Source organism: Carassius auratus, unplaced genomic scaffold (genome assembly GCF_003368295.1).
Source record: "Carassius auratus strain Wakin unplaced genomic scaffold, ASM336829v1 scaf_tig00011994, whole genome shotgun sequence".
NCBI classification, from domain to species: domain Eukaryota; kingdom Metazoa; phylum Chordata; class Actinopteri; order Cypriniformes; family Cyprinidae; genus Carassius; species Carassius auratus.
The window spans coordinates 14871-37079 of NW_020524254.1; the positions used below are offsets into that span (position 1 = coordinate 14871).

Sequence of the window (22209 nt, forward strand, 5' to 3'; positions counted from 1 at the left end):
GACTGAGGATAAGTGTTTTTCCAAGTTATCTCCAGGTAATAAATAAATATATGAATAATGCAGTCCTTAAAAAACTATAAAATATATTTTTGCTTTATTCTGTGATAAAAAAAGCAACAAAAAAGTGTTTGTAGTATGTAAATCAATCATAACATTTTCATTGGGAAATATAGAAAAGATATAATAGAATGCAAATTATTAATTATTTCAACTATTAAACTATTAAAAAGAATAGCTGAACACAAGTTCCCTATCTCTCGGTCACTACAAGTTATGTCGAACGACATATGGGGTCTCACTTGGGAGGCCAATCATCTCTGAGTTTAAGAGAAAACGCCAATGAAAATTGGCTAGTGGTTTTAACATACCTGTGCCATTCCCCGTGCCCACGGGTATAAATAGGCTACAAGTGCATCCACTCATTCAGATTTTTTCTTTTGGACCCGAGTGGTTGTATGAAAGCTGTTATACTCCACAAAGCCATTCATCTCCTGTGTGTCAGGAAGCTGTTATAGTTGTTGGTACGGCGAGAACAGCGGTGTCCCTTTCAGCGATTCCCCTGAGCGTGTCAACTAAAAGAGCAGATTTCCTAAAAGATGATTCTCGTCACGGACGATTCACGTCTTTTTGAAGACGCCGTTTCGTCCATGTCTTTCTGGATGCGGTCATTTCCTGTCCTCTGACAATGTCCGCGAGCGTTGTCTTCCATGTCTAGGCATTCAGCACGCTGGAGATGCGTTTGTGGATGGTTCATGCCCGCGCTGCGTGTATGACCATGGCAATGCTATGGTCGCAGGAGCAGAACCCTCTGTCACTGCCCGTTCCGGCTTCTCTGCCCTTCCGTAGTGCTTGTCCTGTGTGGCTGCTTGGTGATTTTTATGGCAGTCCCAACGGATCATTCGGTTTGCCCGATTTTGAACAATGCAGCATCGGGGGATGAGCTATTGACCTCTGTGGATGAATATTTGGTGGGGTTGCGCCCCTCGGGTGTTGTCGCCACTGCCGAATTAGACCCAGAGTTTGCAGCCGTGCTTGCCCGGGGAGCTGTGAGCAACAGGATGGAGTGCTCATGGCTGTACAATTGGTTCCCGGTGTAGAGCGCGGCTCACAACCACTGTTGGGAACGTTACTTTAAAAAAAGTAATTATAGTTAGTTATAAGTTATGAAAAAATTAGTTATAAAAAAAAGTTGCTATATGTCAAATAATTATTATTATTATTTTTATTTATTTTTTTGGAGCAGTTTTCACAAGTCAGTTAAAATGAATAGAACAGACAGGTGTCCGTACATAACTTTCAATATTTATTGCACGTCAACAGACAGCAAGAGTTTTATCCTGCACTTCCAAGTATTATCTTTGTAAGAAAAGTGTTTTTGGCCACTAGCTTTGTAGATGCGTGTGTCACATATTACATATGACATGTACACATTACATGCATTACATCACATATTACATGTACACATTACATGCACGTTCTTGCCTTTGAACACAATGAATTTGAAATAGTGCTTATATCTCCACGTTGAAAATGCCAACTTTTCATCAGATTGCTCCCGACTTGCCATCTCTGCTTCTGCTGCTCTCGGGTGCGTGTGTGTGTGTTTGACGCCGCTGGCGTAAAAACACTGGCTCTGATTGGCTACCATGAAACACATGACTCTGCCTTAGCCAATCATAATCGCTTATTCTCACCCACGACACCCCCTTTCGCCAGTGGCCAAGAGGTCATGGTTGGAGACGCAACACCTCTCCAAGCATCTCTGGCCAGTTCTTCCGGGAACAGGGGGAGTTTTGCTGCAATAACTCAGAACTAAATGCTTTCTGGGCCATATTACACAACTCCCCATCGCTGCACCACTGCGGGTATTTCGACTGTCCCATTGGTGCAACTTGTATGGAGTTTGGGGGTGTGGCTTGCACTGCCCAACCCGTCATGCTGGCTAACTTGGAAGGTCCTTAGAACAAGTGTCCTGGCATGTTGTTGTCACGACAGATGCCTCTTACACGGGCTGGGGCATGACATGCAATGGACAAGCAGCTTCAGGGTCCTGGACAGGACCTCGACTGCTTTGGCACACCAGTTGTCTGGAGTTGCTGGCAGTGCATCTGGCTTTACAGTGTTTTTGGCCTCTGTTGCTAGACAAGCACGTGTTGGTCTGCACGGACAACACTACAGCTGTTTCGTACATCAACGTACATCTCCGATCATGTTGCATGTCTCATCCCGCCTGCCATCTCCTCCTGTGGAGTCACGGCTCAAGTCCCTGAGTGCTATCCACATCCCGGGGGAGCTGCTCAATCGTGCAGCCGACGTGCTCTCACGACAGCTCACTCTCATGACGTAGGCTGTCACCCTCCACCTTGAGCTCATCATGATGCAATGGATGGCTGATCCCTGGAGAGGCATGACTTGATCGTTAATTGCCTGAGGGGTGCCAGAAGATTAAATCCTCCCAAGATACCCTAAAACCCTCCTGGGACCTCTCTAATGTTCTAGCTGGACTTCAGTGGGGTCCCTTTGAGCCACTGGATTCAGTCAAGCTCAAGTTCCTGTCTCTTAAGACAGCCCTCCTGATCACGCTCACTTCCATCAACAGGTTTGGCCTTGTGTTCGGATACGTGCCCATTGTTCCCACCACTCCCTTTCCGAGACCAGGTGCACTGCAAGCACTGCCCCTGGAGGAGGCAGATCCAGCCTTGACGTTGCTGTGTTCCGTAAGAGCGCTTCGCCTATACGTGGAACACACCCAGAGCTTCAGAAGCTCTGAAAAGCTCAAGTTCCTGTCTCTTAAGACAGCGCTCCTGATCACGCTCACTTCCATCAAGAGGGTCGGGGACCTCCAAGCATTTTCGGTAAGTAAAGAGTGCCTTGTGATCGGATACGTGCCCATGGTTCCCACCACTCCCTTCTGAGACCAGGTGCACTGCAAGCACTGCCCCTGGAGGAGGCAGATCCAGCCTTGACGTTGCTGTGTCCCGTAAGAGCGCTTCGCCTGTACGTGGAACACACCCAGCCTTCCCTTGACAAACCAGCTCTGTCAGTCTCTTCTGGCAGCTGTTAGATCCCAACTCTGAGGTAGGACCTGCCTCAGAGACATTCCATATGTAGTACTGCCCTCTGAGTCAGTCCATATCAGTATCTCCACATTTCACCTCCCTACGGGTAGGATGTGGTCTCTGTAGAAATATTTTCCCCATCATTCTGCCAAGCTGAAAAAAAAAACGAATAGGAATGATTTGAAGCAATCTTTCACTGAAGGTTGGAATCCCTTCCAAAAACTTTTTGTGGACGGAACAGCAGCATGGCCTTCTCCAGCAGCGATGTACTTACCCTTCTGGTCCCCTTCGGTACCAAGGTCAGTGAATTTGTGCTGGGGCTTTGGGAATGTTACGACCTTAAGCATAGCTTTTGTGACACACCACGACTTGTCAACAATTGCAGTGCCACAGGGTTGTGACGGTGTTCAGGTTGTGACATTTTTCATAGGACCCCATATGTTGTTCGACATAACTCGTAGTGACCGACAGATAGGGAACTTCTCAGTTACGTATGTAACTCTTGTTCCCTGATCGAGAGAACGGAGACATTATATCCCCATGCCACAACATTGAACCATTCGCTGTTGTCGGGACACATTTTCGGCTCCTCAGTGTAAAACCTGAATGAGTGGATGCACCTGTCACCTATTTATACCCGTGGGCACAGGGAGTGGCTCAGGTATGTTAAATCCACTAGCCAATTTTCATTTCCGTTTTCTCTTAAACTTAGAGATGATTGGCCTCCCAAGTGAGACCTCATATGTCATTCGACATAACGTCTCCGTTCCCTCCATCAGGGAACGAGGGTTACGTACATAACTGAGATGTTTACAAATAAAATGCATTGTTTAAATTGTTATTTATTATTTTGAAATGTATAATGCTTAAAACACTAACTTGCATTGTAAATGTAAAAATATAATATATTCACATTTTCTTTAATAAACATTACTTAATAAGAATATATATATATATATATATATATATATATATATATATATATATATATATATATATATATATATATATATATATTCTTATTAAGTAATGTTTATTAAAGAAAATGTGACTGGGACATTAATTAATATTTGCCACTAACATATAAAGAAAGCAACTGACACATACATACATACACACACACACACACACACACACACACACACACACACAAACACAAACACACACACATTTGTTGATTTCTATCATTGAGGTACATTTCCTTGACTTTTTTTATTGACACCTTTATAATTATTTATTAATTATTATTATTTATTTTTTTCTCTCTCCCTCTGATACAAGATGTCTCTGAATGTCACCAAAGGAAGGTTTTGTCTGATTAAGCTCACTTCTGAGGGCAGTTTTGTTCCTAAATTACAGCTAATTACACACACTAAATATTGATGATGTCTCTGTACTGTAAATGCTTAGTGGGTTTAATTTACAGTTTAAGTAGTCAATCAGACATTCACTCACCTGGGTTCAGTGTATAATCCATGGCTTAAACTGGACTCTCTCCATCCAAATGGGATAATTACCCTCATTTAGACAAAACTACATGCAGCAGTTTGGCTTTCTAAATGCTCATTCTCTTTCTTCCTCTCTATGAGGACTTTATGTCTTCCATTAAAAGTTATAGCAGTCATATAAAGCATCCTTTACAGAGAACTTTCCACTTCAAATTATGAAAGGGTTCAAACAGTTCACTTGAACACAAAACACACATGAAAGTGCTATAATATATTGCTTATGAGTGGACAATTATCAGGGTGTCTGGATACAATACTCTTATTGTATTGTATAAATCAACATAAATTAAGTATTACTATAAATATGGCAGTAATTTATACATTTTACTATTTAGATTTGTATTATTTCATACCAACTTGTAGGAACGTTCCAAGAATTTACCCATACAATAGGCTTACATTTTAGTTTGCAAAACTAGTAAAATAGTATTAAAATATTTCAGAAATTAAATTAATTATGTTGATGAATGGAAACAAAGATCATGATGTAATGACAGTAGAGTTCAGTGGAATGGAAGGTGTTTGTGTGTGTGTGTTTGTGTGTGTGCGTGTCTGTGTGGGCATGTTTTTGTGACATATCAGGACACAACTTTGTATAATGACATGGGACATGGACCCATGTCCCCATTTTTCAAAACGCTTATAAATCATACAGAATTAGAATTTTTTTTTTTAAGTTTCCTGTGAGGGTTAGGGTTAGGGGTAGGGTTGGTGAAGGGCGATAGAATATACAGTTTCTACATTATAAAAACCATTACGCCTATGGGATGTCCCCACTTTTCACAAAACAAACGTGTGTGTGTGTGTGACCAAATGTCCCCAAAGTAATACCAGTAGATTTTCACCTTGTGGGGACTTTTTAAGGAAACCATCTTATAAATCACACAGAATTAAGGTGTTATTATTATTTTTTTTTATTTTATTTTTTTTCAATCTGAAATAGGGTTAGAGTAAAGGGTTGGAAAATATAGTTTGTACAGTATAAAAACCAATACGCCTTTGGAATGCCCATGAAAACCTGTGTGTGTAGGTGTGTGTGTTTTAGGAGATGTCCTGAAACCTTCATTTGGGAACATCCCAATTAGTAAAAATCAAGGGGTTTTTCTTATTGTAAAAGTCGGTCTTATGTGTCCATCATCAAAACCATAGCAAAGCTCAAAATAATTTTTCAGGGAGTTTATAACAAACAAGGAGCCTAGCAGACAAGAGTGCAGCTCAGGTGTGTTTAAAGAGAGCTTCATTTCATCGTGACAAGGACTGTATTTGGTTATTGCTGTGGATAAACGTGTTAAGTAAAATATTTTCTTATTCAAATCCAGACAGATTTCTTTCACCGAAGTTCAATGCTAAGTTTGTGGAATAATTGGCTGATTCCTTATTTCAAAGCAGCCGTAATATCATTGAATATCTTGTCAAGTCCTTTCAGTCAGACTTTAATGTGGCGGCAGCTGTTTTATGTATGTGTGTGCCGATGAGTGTATGAATGTGAATGAGAGCAAGAGAGAGAGAGGCTCTTCACCTAGATCCCTGCGCGCCAGCTGCATCTTCCCTGCTTCCGTATTTTGTGCACTTTAAGCCTCGTTTAGTGTAATTAACTGTATTTGCCTTAGTTAATGAGTTTCCCCTCCATCCTGGATACTTTTATCCAGAAGAACTCTGTCTGTCAGAAAGAGAAAGACTCTACCTGGGTATGGCAGACTCCATTTGTGTATTAATGTGTATATATACGTGTGTGCGCATGTTTGTGTGTGTTTTCAGGCTGGGACAACCTCCCAGGCCTCATTCACACTCAATATGAGCATTAATCACGCTAATTACAGCAGCTCTACCCCAGAGGCTGCAGGGATGGTGGAGGCCTAAGGTGGGGACCGGCTGATAGACAGGAGATGTTAGTCACGCTGCGCACCGCTTTGCAATGCAAATGGAGTCGCAGGGAACTTAATTTCTGCCTTTGAATTAGCATGTGGCTCATATTGAATAAAATAAGAATTGCATTCAATTTTTCCAGCCTTGACTCACTCTAAATTGACTCATTTACTTACGCAGATCACAACGTTAAAGTAAGCCACAATGTGTGTAGTCCCATCTTACACCAGTAATGATAAAAATATGATATTTACATTAAAACTCTTGAGCTTCGGGCTGCTTCAAGTCAGTTTTAGAAATTCTGATAAATACATTTATATAAACTACCACTCAAAAGTTTGAGGTCAGTATTTATTTATTTGTTTGTTTGTTTAATAAATAAATTAATACTTTCATTCAGCAAGGACACATTAAATTTTGATCAAAAGTGACACTTAAGATATTTATAATGTTAGAAAAGATTTAAAAATAAATTCTGTTCTTTTTTTTTTACTTTCTTTCACTACTGTTTGCAGCTTTAATGTTGCATACTTTTCACAATGCATTGTTGTCACTTTTGCAATGTATTGGACTCATAACAGTTTTGTCTTGCAACTGTCCAACAAGAACTCTGTCTGTACATTAATGCAATTTTGATAATGCTATGGCATGTGAATATTATACATCACATAAATTTGACGAAGGGAGTCTAGTGTTCCATAATTCACCATTAAACTCGAGGTGTTCTGGAAGATAAACCAGCTCACCCAGCATAGACAAGGAGGCCTGGTCCATAATAGTCTACCAGGTTTACCGGAGACCAGCTTTGGTAGCTTTGGCAGATTCATCTGCTTTCATTCATTTTTGTCTTCAGTAGGTTGATGAAAAAATGAAACTATAACAAAGTATAAAGTGTGCTTAAGGTGAAACGTATAGATGCTTGAAAGTATAGTAGACTTTTATCAGGCTGACTAGCAGGTCAGCTGTTTCTACAACACAGTGTGACAGCTCTCTTTGACAATGATGTGTGTGCGTGTGTGTGTGTGTGTGTGTGTGTGTGTGTGTTTTCTGGACCATGTTGTATGACTCAGTTAAAGACTCTCAAAGAGTGTGTGTATATATGTGCTTATATCAAATTTTAAACAATGCAGGGGTGTAATTTCAAATTTCAAAGTTGTTCAACAGTCAGAATTCATCAAAACATTGGGTTATACATAACTTCAAAACTCTAGACATAGTTTCAGCACTCAGACAGATATTTTCAGAGAATAGCAGTCTGACCAGTATATCTGTAGGGGCAGTTTTTGGAGAAACCGAGTAGAATATTGATGCTGTGGTTTCAGACAGGAAAAGTGTCACACTATGAGAGCAGAAGAGAACATGGTACAGATACATTGCATTCAGTGCTGCCTCTGAGTATTCCACATAGACCTGGAGAGAAGGAACAGGAAGATAAAAGTCCAAATGAATAAAGAAGGGATTAGGAGGGAAGGAGAGAAGCACTCAATTTCTGGAGCTAATTTAAATATATAATGCTTAGTGTAATGCATGCAATTAGGGTGTGCACAGAATTGCATGTTTAAGTTTGTTGTAAGTTTATTATACAGTGTTAAAAATCTATTTTGTAACTGATTTTTTCAAATGTTTGATTCATTCATGTATGTTTCTTTTTTTTTCATAATGTTTAATCAAAATGTCAACTCAATCTTCCAGTGAAATGACATACTTCTCTAATCATTTAGTCTGCTTAAACCCATCACTCTATGTTAATTTGGGCTCTAAAGTCTCACACATTCACCATGAGACACACGCATTTCAACCAGTTCACACGCCACACTGAGAATTAAGGTTAACTTGTCCATAACAGATCATTTCAAACTTTGATGTAACTTGAGAGCCCTTATGCACACATCATTGTTCCATCGATGGACCTTTTCAATGAATCGGTTGAACAAGAGTGCAGAAAATGACTTGAGCTGGATTGTAAACATTAGAATTCTTAATTTAAATCCATTGAATTTAAGAAGTTCTTTATTGGAATCATTTGAATTTGAATTTGAATTGAACGCACTAACACTGTGTCTGCACGACAAAAAATATACAGTAAACTGATGCCTTGTTTTACTTAACATGTACTCACACTGCCGCGCTTGCTTCCAGGATAGGCACGGTGTGAGAAAAAAAGTTATTTTAAGACCTGTTACCTAAAACCTGTTGCATAAAAATAACATAACATAATACCAGACTATTATATTCATATACGAAATGAGAAAAGGAGTTTTTTTGAATACATTAAATTCTTCAATTGAATCACACGTTCATTTTCATACACAGCAGATGGCACATCTGCTAATAGACACCCGATAATAATGCAGACTGTGTTAAACAGTGTTGACTGTAAGCGTGTTAGACAAGAATACAGCTTGGTGGTCTCAACAGGGACAGGGGTGCTAATTACTGCAGAGGATAAATTATCCAAATACATACAGGCTCAGCTTCTCTTTCTCTCTCTCTGTCTTTTCTTACATGGAACTCTCTGCTCTCCTTTAGTTCTTGTGCATAAAGTAATCAAGGTTCATTATGCAGGAATCAATGCGCAATGTAATTAAAGTCCATCATACTCAGGTTCATCTGCAGTATTTTTCACTGCTACCTGTCCTTTTATACCAGCCTCACTGCAACTGTTTAATGAAAGGTGAACTTCATCAGCCTCACAAAGCCATTTTTTCTGAAATACAGATGCATTTGTGGTGTTTCTCTGGGTTTTCTCAGGTTTCGTCACTCCAAACCACTCCAGAGCACTGGAGACCTCAGGATTAATTCATCTTTTTGATAATGGATGTGCTGGAGTGTACATACTAGCTATATTTCTTTCTGAGATACTCACACACAGCATAAATTGTAGGATATTGTTTCTGATAGAGCTGCACGATAAATCGCATGCGATATTTAATGTGCATATTATCAGTAAAGCCGGTTCTGTAATAAGCAGTAAATCTCTACACGTGCGTGATTTCACATGGAACAGCATTAACTACATAGAGCCATAGTTTCTGATTTTATTTGGAATTTGTCATGTCTTTCTCTTTTTCTCTTTCTCTCGCAGACACAAATATATTCACATTCACTTCACATGGAGTGCTTGGCATTGGATCATCTCAAAATCTCCCATAGTGCCAAGCAGGCTCAGTTCCCTTAAAACCTTTAGCCTATCAGAGAGGAGCATGAAATACAATATTTGGCCCTCACCGCCTATCAGAGCTAAGCATGAAAAAAACCCTCCCATTGCAGGCTGAAAGTGTAGTGCTTGGGATAAAGTACTCTTCTGCAGACTTTAGATAATGCAGCTGGCCTAAAGCTGGTTAGAGCCGAGAGGAGATTGGGGGGGTGAAAGAGAACAGAATTGTAAAGAGCAGATCCAGCTGAATCAGAGAAAACTTTAATTGAATAAGTTCTATTTCTGAATTCAGTTTAAATGAGAAAGGCATCAGAATGAGAAATATCACATTGAATTTTTAATTGAATCAAATTAACAAACATTTTTCATTTAATTTTGAGAATTATTTAATTGAATAAAAATGAGAAGAAGGATAAAGAAATAGATAACCTTTTATACCCACTGTGTATATATACACATGTATATCTTTACTGCACAAATGTCGAAGGTCAAAGGTATCATTCAAAATGTAGAATTTAACTTGCAATCTGCAAAAATAAATAAAATAATTAAATGTCATGCATTGCATTTCCTTTTGTCACTGGCCACAATTCTAACCTTAAATAAAGTCTTAAAAAACAAATGAATAAATAATGTCATCTTTAATATGTAAAAGAAAACAATGTCTTCATAGTCATTCATATGTGAGATAATTGTCTGAGAATTGAACAAACTTGGAGATTCATGATACAAGATCTCATCACCTACAAGTGGTTGTCTAAGGCAAAAAAATGCTATGAAATGCACATCATTTGTGAAACAACTACGTTTGGAATTAGCACCCCAAAATTAGTAATAAACAAGTATTGGATTTCATTCAGCAAAATATGATGCTAGGCAGTGTAATATAATAATAACATTCATTTATTTAGTGGTTTCAGTTGAATTAGAAAATCCTTCATTTGAATCAATCACAATTTGTATCAGTTAAACCAACTGAATATTTTTGATTCTAGTTGTTCATTAAAGTAAATAAATCAATTTGAAAGTGAGAGATATTAAATAGAATAGAATGGAAAATTGGCAGAGAAAGATTCAATCATTCAGTCTGTCAACGTTCATTGCATTCTCTTTGAGAGTTTATGAAAATGATGACTTGAGCATGCGCTCACCGCATCGACCATGCAAGTGTGTGTGTGTGTGTGTGTGTGTGTGTCGTATCAGGTTGTGTCCTTTTCTTCTCCTGCCAAAAGCTGCTGACAGGTGAAATCCCTCAGTGCCACTCTGCTGGATTTATATTGTGATGGGCACTTTGACAGCTTAGTCAAAGCTTGTTTTCTGATAGTCTAGATACTACACCGGCCTCACCCACTCACCATTCAAGGAGGTTTACAGTAGTTCGAAATGTTATGTATCTTAACTGAACAGTTGTTAAGACTGGCCAAACAGAGAGAAAACACTGCTCTCAAAAAGAGCCACACAGCAAATGTAACAAGATTTAATGCTTGCCTCATTAAATATTCATGCGCTTCGTCGCAAGTCACAGCAACTGTCACACGCACTGCGTTTAGTTTCTGAGGGGAAGAAGTAAAAAAAAATGTCAAAAATAGCGACTGCAAATGCATTAACTAAACTGATAAAGACAGTATTATTTTTGTGGTACATTTTCAGAAGATATAATGCAACCTTAACAGATTTATGTTGGGAGGTATCTGCAAATGCACAAGCAAGGTATTCAAACAGGTTGCATCCTGTTCTTGAACTATCAATGTTAGTACCCTCATGAATATGCAAATAAGAAATGTAACTACATTTTAAACCATAAGAATTCCCTAACAGCCATGTCAGAAAATATTCTCCTCCACTCGTTTTAGCTGCTTTTGTTTTTATAGCTTAAGGTATTTTTTTTTTTTTTTTTTTTTTTTGGGGAACCATGTAAGACACAGCATGTTGTCCACTTAGTCAAATACTTCAATTAATTAATTGGAATTCTACGTCTAAAAAAGAAATTATAATAATAATAATAAGTGCCCTGATTTGGTTTTAAATTCTCTCCAACCCTTTTTGATTACACAGTAGAAAGCAATATAATATAACAAACTGACAGCAGAGAAGACAGTGCTGAGGTAAAATCTTAAAAATAAAAAATAAATGTCATATACTTATGGACAGTTAAGAAAGCAAAAACTGTATTTTGAGAAAAGCTAAGCATTTAATCAAACTCTATTAAATTCATCTGTCACTTGGAATTGTTGCTTTTTCAAACACAATATTTAGCTCAGTGCTTGTTCCATGTGTTTGGCTGGTAAATCAAACTTCTGTTGTTGTTTATGGATTTGCAAAATTGCTTATTTGTCATGTAAGCATGCATATTGCTGGGCTTATGCAGTTCTTGGTAACATCAATACATTTAATTTAAGGACAGTAAACAGTTTATGTGTTTTGGTGGGTCTTCACTGAGGAAAAAACACCACTAAAGCCTTCACTAAATAATATCATTAAATAAGTGGAATGTTCTATAATGGATTTATCATTTGACTACATTTGAATTATGTATTTTGTCACTTTCATCATCACTTTGAAACCCTGGTTAATTTCTTATCCTTCCCTGCAGTTGTTTCCAATCATTTTCAAGAATGGCTAAAGAGAGAGAACACATCCCCCTTTAATTACTGAACCTAAATAACCACTTGACATTTCCCCTCCGTGTGTCTCCAGGTACGTCCACACCTTGTACCTGGGAGTGCAAAGCCGTTGGCATGGCGACCCGGGTCAGCGTCATTTCTACTGGCGTCTGATGTTCGAGAGCGCTGACATCAACATGCTGCGGCTGCTGGAGGCTTTCCTGAAGAGCGCGCCTCAGCTCGTGCTGCAGCTCAGCATCATGATCCACAGCAACCACATACTGCCCTTACAGGGTGAGACAACACATACACCTACTGTACAGAGGTTTCTCAGGTGGGCATGCTGAATGAGGAGTGTTGAGAAAGAGAGAGAGGACAGAACACTTGTGTGATTGTGCTATGATCGTCATGACTTATTCATATGACCACGGCCACTCCTAAGAAGAAGCTTGCTTGTGATGAATTAAAACATTTTACACACTTTTTATTTTTATTATTATTATTTTTTTTATGAATTTCACTTTTTCAGCAAGAAAATTGGTCAAAAGTGACAGAAAATACTTTTTTATATTGTTACAATGAAAATAATTAAATGTATTACAGTTTCCACAAAAATATCAAGCAGCACAACTGTTTATAACATTGATAATAATAAGAAATGTTTCTTGAGCAGCAAATCAGCATATTAGAATGATTTCTGAAGGATCATGTGACACTGAAGACTGGTGAAATGATGCTGAAAATTCAGTTCAAAATATATTAAAATAGCAAACATTTGTTTTAAATTGCACTAATATTTCACAATATAATTTTATATATTACACGATATGTATTCACTTTTTTATGAAATGAAATGCAGCTTTGGTTATCATAAAATTATTTTCTTAAAGGGAATTTTCTTTTTATTTTCTTATTTCTCCTTTTTACAATATTTGTGACGTTTCAACTTAAAATACCTCACAGCTCATTAATTATTTCATGCTGTAAGTTCTTGAATGTTTTCTTGAGTGTCTCTTTAAATGCAAATGAGCTGCTGTGCTCCGCCCATCTTTCCAGAAGTGGGTGGAGCCTTTACAGCTCATGCCTCAGATACTCCAGGGGATTATTTAAATGAGGGAGGACGCATGCGTTTCCAAAACAAAAACTCAGGACTACAATTGAGATGTTTGAGGGAGTTCGGAAACAGCGCTTACTGATATAGAGTATACCTAACTCCCTTTGTTTGTATTTTTTAATTCTCAAACTGCAACATTACACACAAAAGGTAAAAAACATAATAGGACCCCTTTAAAAACTGTGTAAAATATGTATTTATATTTTATATTGTAAATGTATATTTTCTTATTATAAATGAATAAATTATATTGAATAATACATAAATCATTAGAGTAAAAAAAAAAAAAAAAGACACAGAAGAGACTGCCTCCTCAGAAGGCCACCACATGCCACTGAGAAAGAAAACAGTACTCAGGAGACAAAAAGATTAGAGGGAAAACACTTTCAGAAAAACAGAGAGAAAGACAAGAGGATAGCATGAAAGAGAGAGAGGGGAAAGAGAAGACGAGTTGTATAGCGGGGCAGAGAGCTCAGAGGGACTGAATAGACTCTGAGATGTTCTGATTAATTCTGGGTCATGTGTTTGGTTACCAACTACCACACAGAAAGGCTTTTGCTTGTTCTTCTTATCTTCTTTCACCTTTTTCCCTTCGTTTCTTTTTCTGATCTCATGGCCCCCTGCCTGTCAGACTGACTCATCAGACCTTCGACCTTTACATTGTGTCAGCAAATCCATTTGAAAGTGAGCATCTGTATGCTGCACTCACTGTGGAGAGCAGTGCACTTGAAGTGATGACTGTGAAGTGTGCAGTCTCCTCCACCACCAAAAGCTGTGTTAATCTTACATTTATATATTATATATGATTGTGTTATGAAGTAGCTTCACTTCACAGTGTCCTTTTCTAATGACCAAAATTCAAATGAATTGGACTCACAACTTGCAGGTATGATGGCACTGAGATGTTTTATTACATAATCCTGAATTTACTTATATCTCTGATTTAAACTTAAGAAGCAAAAACATTGTTAGAGTTGGTCAGTTTGATTCATTTGAGTGAATCAGATCAATCTCTCTGTTTCAGTAACAGATTCAAAACTATATGCATCATCTCCATAATCTCTGTTCTGCAGTTTTCATGTATTAAAAAAAAATAGACAGATTGCTTAGCAGATTTTGAATTCAAATAATAGATTAGAATGAATAGAATAAAACGGATGTTTTAATTCTTACATAAGCATTAGGTCTGTGGTCTAAATAAGGGTTCTCAAAAATAGGCAAGCATACAAACAGTGTGTATGTGTGTGTGTGCATGTGTGTGTGTGTGCATGTGGAATATAAAATAATGTCAAAAGGCTTAAAAGAAGGTGTGTCTAGCTAAAAATACTGTAATAATCAGACTAAATTTATACTGTGATAAAATAAAATTAGGCCACAGATCTTATGATGAACAATCTAACACTCTCTCTCTCTCTCTCTCTCTCTCTCTCTCTCTCTCTCTCTCTCTCACGCACACACACACATGCACACAAACTCTAGTGCTTAAAATAAAACCAAGTTGTTACTAGTTTAACAGCATTACTTTCCAAAACTGTATGTGATGCTTTCAAACCAGTAATGGTTGTTTTTAAGCAGGATGGTTAATCACATCCATAAGAAAGGATGTCACAGAAGAGCATTTAAGGGAATAAAACAACACAGTCATGGCAAACAAATTAACAGCACCATCAGCAGGCACAATTTGTTCATGGTAAATTCCCTACTGTGTGTTTTAAGGTCTTTGAGGTCTCGTGGAGATTCTCTGTTCTTTGACTGTAACTCTCATCTTGTCATTTAATACAGTCTAAAAGCACAAATGCTGATATTAAAAGGCATTGTGCAAACATCTCCTGTGTACTTTCTTCTACCACATCATCAAGCTGTAGCAATTTAAACTTCCCTCTTTCTCTCTCTCAGCACGGGCAGAGCTGGGCTTTAACTTGTCTTATCCCTTTCTCTTTAAACTGCATTCTAATCTGAAGCAGTCTTTGTGGCAGTGGGCTTGCGCTCCCTCTGATGTTCGATTTCATTAAGATTGCAAGTGCATTGGTCCATGAGAGCCTCTGAAATAGAGGCCGGGAGAGAACGCAGAGAGCACGCGGGCAGGCCGGAAGCAGAGCGGGAAAACGCAGACTAATGCTTTCAAATCTCTGCTAATTAAGACCTCACTAAATCTGGATCTGCACCAAATGAGTTGCTCAGAATGAGAGCCGAGACAGAGAAAGTGAGGGAGACAGAGACAAATGAAAGTGGAATGCAGTATGTGCAAAAGAGACTTAAAAAGAGTAAACACTCGATAAATATATTGGCCATATATGGTAATTTTCACGTTTTTCTGTTTGACTAGTAAGTGTCAGAAGTTACTTTTTTTTCTTTTTTTTTTTGGGACTACACAGAACTAAAAAAAAAAAAAAAAAAAAAAAACAGGTGCTCGAACCCTTAAATGTGAATTTGGATTTAAGGAGGTATTTACAAGACAGTTTGCAACTAAATAAATTGAAAACTTTGTATATGTTTTGGCCCCTAATTTACATGAACATGGGTTTCAAAGTGCACGTTTTTTGAAAATGATACCATAATCGTCTCTATGTAAACTACAAACATTTGTATTTCTGAAAACAGCGATGTTAAAGATGCTAAATACATGTTTTTATATTGTAATTAGATTAGCAGGATAGATACGATTAGATAATTAATTATATAACTTCAAAATATAAACTTCGAAAACTGTTCTACATAAAATCTGAGCAAAACTAAACCAAACTGGTGCTGAACCTGTGGCTGTTGTTCTATATGCAAGCATCATTTTCTTGAACTTGATGCAAGCCACGAACGGGTAGCCAGTGCAAGGAGACAAAGAAAGGTGTAACATGGGTTCTTTTGGGCTCATTTGGGCTGGTTGAAGACCAGTCTTGCTGCTGCATTCTGAATCATTTGTGGAGGTTTGATTGTGCCAATCTGCCGGGACCCACCTGATAAACAAACATGCAGTGAGATGTATTTAAGAGCTGATCCTCATGATAACATCAGCTCAGTGTGGAAGCCTCCTGAGATAGCTCCATATCTCTCAATCGCAAACGCTCACACACACCTCCTCTTCACCTTTTCACTCTAGCTTGCGCTCTAGGGTGCTTGCAAACACAATATAAAGCACCTGTCTGTCTCCCTGTCAGCAAGTCAAACACACACACTCACACTCGCTTTCTCTAGAGAAACATCCTCTCAGGCAGTAGGGGAACAAGCCCTGTGATTTGTTCTCTCAGCAGGTGTTGTGGCTCCTGTGAAATATTATTTGAAAACTAAAACAAAAGCAACAACTGTAACAAAACTTTGAACCTTTTTTTTCTGCCATCACTCTTTAAAGAGCCGCTCGCACATCTCTGCCAGCTCACGGCAGTTTGTGTTTCGTAAGAGTCACTGAGTTGTCTGGAATTAAAATTGCTTTGCATCTTTGCCTCATCAGAATCTATTCTCTCAAAATGTGTTTGTCATGATGCAAGGTATTTTGCACATTCATATATTATGAGTCCAGAAAAGCAAGCGACATCAATTAGGGCCTGAACTCGTTTGCATGTTCACACTGTACATTATAATCACTTTAGATTGTGCTACAAAAAAGACTTGAAATGTATTTTCAACAAGTAAATGGCAAGATCAAATTTCAGACATTATCTGTATCATAAATGCAATTTGTGTGGTTTAAATGATTGTTTCTGACCAGTTGAAAGCTCATTCACACTCAGGCCTGAAACCTACTGTATGCATGTACATGAATGCAAATGCTTCTAGATATGCAAGCTTGTTTTGTTGCTTCGATGCCTTTCAAAATGTGTCAGAATGCAGTTCATAATGACAAAAACTGTTCTCACCCACAAGGCATTCCCTGCTGAAAAAGAAGGGAGAATAAAAGAGTGATGTTGGAAAAAGAATGTGTGCTGATGTTCCAGTGAAGCTTCTTGACAAACCTAACCAGCAAAACTTCCATCCTCAACCAGCATCACACGGAAACCATGCTTTTTTGCTGGTGAACATCATGCCTATGCTAGTACAAGGGTTTGTTTGGGGTGGTTTAAAAGTGGGCATTTTCTGTGGCCTGTTTTCTTTATCAGCTCAGCTGCTGATGGAGCAGCAGGGAATCTTGTTGAGCAAGTTATTTAGAATTAGAGTTATTTAAAATGTTAACATTTAAACAGCTATGTGAAAAATAGCAAATCCTGTTTAAAATTTCTTAAGATTATTAAAGTTTATTACTAGCACAGTATTGCAAAAAAGACACTATATTTAGTACAGACCCAAATACATGCAATGCATTGAACAAGCTGCATATATTTGTAAAGTATAAGTCTGGCTTTACTCGACATTGCTCAAGCTGTCTCCCTGCTCTTCTTGCTCCATCTCTGTAGGTCTCTCTGCATCTGCATCATTGGTTTCTCTCGCCTGGATGATTGCATCCTACCAGAAGGTTCTGCGTGACTCTCGTGATGACAAGCTCCCCATGTCCTACAAGGCCGTGATTGTTCAGATGCTCTGGCACCTCTTCACCATCGGTGCTCGAACCATCGCCTTCGCCCTTTTCGCTTCAGTCTTCCAGCTTTACTTCGGGATCTTCATCGTGGCCCACTGGTGTGCCATGACCTTCTGGATCATCCAGGGTGAGACCGACTTCTGCATGTCTAAGTGGGAGGAGATCATCTACAACATGGTGGTGGGCATCATCTACATCTTTTGCTGGTTCAACGTCAAGGAAGGCCGTGCTCGCTTTCGGCTGGGTGTGTACTACGGCGTGACCTTGGTTGAGAACATTGCACTCACCGCCGCTTGGTATATTCACAGGGGACCCCACACCTCGGACTTCTACGCCCTGATTATTGTGTGTGTGGTGGTGTGTAGCTATGCTTTGGGAACATTCTTTATGTTTGTCTATTATTGTCTGCTCCACCCAGACGGACCTATCCTGGGAGCTCAGTGGAGCTGTGTGGAGGAGGGAATGGGGGTAATCAGTCTTGGAGGCATTGAGGATTTGGGAACCCCCTTGCCCCAACCAGACGTGGTTACTAGCCCTCCCAGAACACTCCAAAGGACTACTGCTGGGGAAATAGGGGTCGGGGATAGAGACAGTTGCCTGCCTGTGTTTCAGGTAAGGCCTCCTAGTGTTCCCCCTGCTTCCTCCCCACGTCCCCCAAGAACTGAAGGTCCCGTAATCCGCATTGACCTGCCAAGAAAAAGCTACCCAGCCTGGGATGCTCACTTTATTGACCGAAGGCTAAGGAAAACCATCCTGGTGCTGGAGAATACATCTCCCATGACTCCTCGGATCCAGTACCAGAGCTTCAGCAACCCCAAAGAAGTCACAGAGTATGAGACTACGGTGTAGTGTTGTTCATACCTCCACCTTCCACATGACATCTCCATGCAGGGGTGGAATTCAGTTGCCATGAGGTTGTGGTCCGATCCTTGATGGTCGGCATGGTGCTACACGGTGGGACCATAGCATGTTTGGCATTCAGATGCCTGGGAGCGCATGACTGGTCCGAAAGTGCATATCCGGCTGGACTGGAGTAACATGGTGTTTACAAGACCTGCATGGAACGTGAAACTAGGAAAGGGGCTTACCTTTCTGCCTATGCACTGAGCATACAAAAAAGAGCTTAAATGACAGTGATGAGAAGAAGTGGACATTTGTATTATATAGATGAACTGACCAATCAGTATTCCTCAGGACCAGCCTGACTGCTGTATTGGTCAAAGTTTAATGTTCAGTGACCTGAAAACAGTACAAGTTGTATATTATTTGCTTCTGTGAATGGTGAGGTTAGCAAGTCCAATCATTCATTTCCTCAGAGTTCTTCTGTAGTTATGGAATTATTTATTTATTCGATTAATTTTTTATGACTCTGTGGCCATGTCTTTGATATGATTCTGAATAACTGAATATACATAAATAGATATTATCTTTTGTTATATGTATACAATAGAATGGTGCCAGTGTGTCGGTATGAATGTTTTTTTGGGGGTTGTCTGGTCATGCTGCATTGTTTATCTGTAAAGTTGAAGAAAAAAAATGCCATATAGTAAGACAAAAAGCTGTGATCAAATGTAGTTGGATTAAAATAATACTGTAAAAAAGATACAGATGACAGCCTCGGAAAAGTAAAAACAAAAATTAATATGCGTGTTTGAGTGTTTCATGAAAATGGTTTTGGGAGCATCTGGGAACATAAAACTTGCAAATGTCTGAGTGTTTGTGTTGCATTTCACACAGAGAAAATGATTGACAGTGAATTCTAATCCTGTATGTGAACTCTCTTTACAGTAACTAGAGCAGCGAGTCTTGGTTTGCTCCATCCGCGAGCCTCAGAACCCTTTTACATCTGTCCATTATTTTTTGTTATTTGGAAGGGGTGGCCATTTCTGTGGTTATGAGGAGTTTAGATTCAGATTTTTTTAGGGCTTTGTGGTTTGGCTTTAGCAAACGCTCCTCTTGGCCATGAAAAGCTGCCGACAAACAATGTTTGTGTGTGTGCTTGGGAGAATGAAAGACTTTTTTGTCACCTCATAAAATGTTAAGACCTCTTTTGGTTTTAAATTCTTATGCTACTCAGCTTTTTTCCAGGACTTATTTTTCTCTCCTTTTTTTTGAGCGAAAAAACTTGTAAAGAAATCACCCCAATTACAAAACAATCCCAAGACATCAGCTAAAGTGTTTCTCTCTCTCTCTTTCTCACTCTCTCTGTGAGGTCTTTCGAGATCTAGCTTGCTGCAATTCAATTCTATTGCCTGGTTAAAAACCCAGAGTTATGGTGGGTAATTGCCAATGACAAGAACCCTGCTGTCCAGTCTGAAGATACTTATGGAAAGCAAATTATATTTGGGGGCTGTAATCATGCTGCCCTATAGTAGGACGTTCACACATACAGGGATTTTATTGTTGGAGGTCATGGAGTAACTGCATTGTAGTTCACAGTGGTGGTTTCCTTGCTCTATGGTGGTCTCCACACCTTGCTCAAACCATATTTCTGGTAAAATAAGATGCCTACGATTCCAATTTCACATGAGTAGCAAAATCCATTGAACTATTCATTAAACAGCTGAAGTTGGTATAGTGACACTACTTGTGTAGGGTTCTCATTTGGATTTATTCCTTCTGCTAACATTATTCTCAATCTGGAAAAAAAAAAAACGTCTGATTACGGAATACATTTAAATGTAAATGTAAGTGTAATTTGGCATGGAATATTTTTTTCCCAAGCTAAAATGAATTCAGAAGCAGAAAGTGTTTGTATAGAAATTGAACAGGATGAACAATTATCAGTGCATGAATCAAACTCAGTCTGCATCTAGAAATGCTAACAAATTTTGACCTGGATTTCCAAACATCACTCTTCAATTATAGCCCTGTATATTGGCAAAAATAAATATTATAAATGAGTAAAATCACTCCTAATAATAACGGAAATGAATACTCGCTCCAATTAGATCACTGATAACTCAATAAAATGTATCAAATGATTTGGTTTGTGAGCAGGTTGTCAATAAACCTTAAGAGAAACTAGACATCACTCTCTGAATTCCTTTAGTTTAAAACGAGAAATGATAAAAATAATAAATAATAATAATTAAATATATAACTGCATTACTGTCATTAATGATTGTCTTTCTCTCATATAGTACATGAAATCATTCTACATTATTTATTATAGCAAACATAAACATCTGGAGGCAGATGGAGAGCATGAGACACTGGCAGATTAATGTGGTATCCTTTGACAGGTTGCTGTGGTAACTGCAGGATCATTAAGCAGGGCTGCAGGTATATGTGATGTGTGTTTGTGGTCTAACCGCTTTTTAAGGTGGCCCCTCTCCTGAAAACTGACCCACCATTAGCTCTTCTCCTCCTCCACTCATGCCCTTAAGGGAGAGAAGAAAAAAAAGAGAAAAAATCTCAAAGTACATGTACAGCACACACAATGCAGTTTGCATGGAATACTATATATAAATATAGGTGAATGGAGCCAAACCTGAATGTGAGTTTCAGTGGACTGTGAAGGTTTATTCCTAAAGGATGTTTTAGAGGGCTTTTTGACCAGACCATGACGAGCCAGTTTGACCTTGACCGTCAAATTCCAATGCTATTGCTCTTTTTTCAAATATATGATTTATTATTGCTTTAACCATTATTATATTATGTTAACCACAAACCACATTTTAAGTTTCCCAAAGAATCTTTTAATGAACAGTTCTTAAAATGAACATTATTTTCTTAGTGTGAAGATAATCCAAGTAAACGTTTTCCACTATAAAAAAAAAAACCTTTGTTCAATATAAAGATTAGATTTGTGTTAAAGGATCTTCATGGAAGCATATATGTCTTTTTTTTTTTTTTTTTTTTTTTTAAAGACAGTTTTATGCCTATAAAACAATGCCTAAATAGTTATTTGATTAACAATTATTTCCCCATCTGATAACCTGGGCCAGATCAGCTGCATAGGAAAGTCTTCTCATTCACAATAAGAATGTGTATTATTTATAGGGTCACTTGATCGCACAGTGACTTCAAACACCAACGCACACTGCTTACTCCTCAGCGTCCTCTACGGCACAGATCATCTGCCACTGATTTCCAGCGACTTTCTGGCCATTGTCCCAGTATGACATTGGGTTTATGTGATCTGTTCCTTCTTGAACTGAGCTACCAGTGTGTTTCCCTGAGCTGTTTAGCAATCCAGTTCGACTTTAGCACTGACTTTAAGAACAATTCTACTTGCCTTCATCATAAAGTTTGATTACATTCCTTTAGTATATGTCATTGAGTGTAGTGAATAGGCTACTGCACTGTTGCACTTTACATTCAAAAGTAAAGTAAATCATAAAGACAACAAATTTTTTTCAAGGGTAAAACACGTCAAACAACTGCAATATTATT

General features: G+C 38.5%; 1 protein-coding gene across 1 annotated transcript; it reads left to right on the top strand.

The window, feature by feature from the left end:
• Positions 1–775: 775 nt before the first annotated feature.
• On the top strand, positions 776–19601 carry LOC113073344 (XK-related protein 7-like). The gene is made up of 4 exons (XM_026246269.1): positions 776–902; positions 2500–2717; positions 12286–12487; positions 17690–19601. Exons 1-4 carry the CDS (start codon positions 776–778, stop codon positions 18658–18660), a joined length of 1518 nt encoding a protein of 505 aa, XP_026102054.1. The 3' UTR covers positions 18661–19601.
• The last annotated feature ends 2608 nt before the right edge of the window (positions 19602–22209 follow it).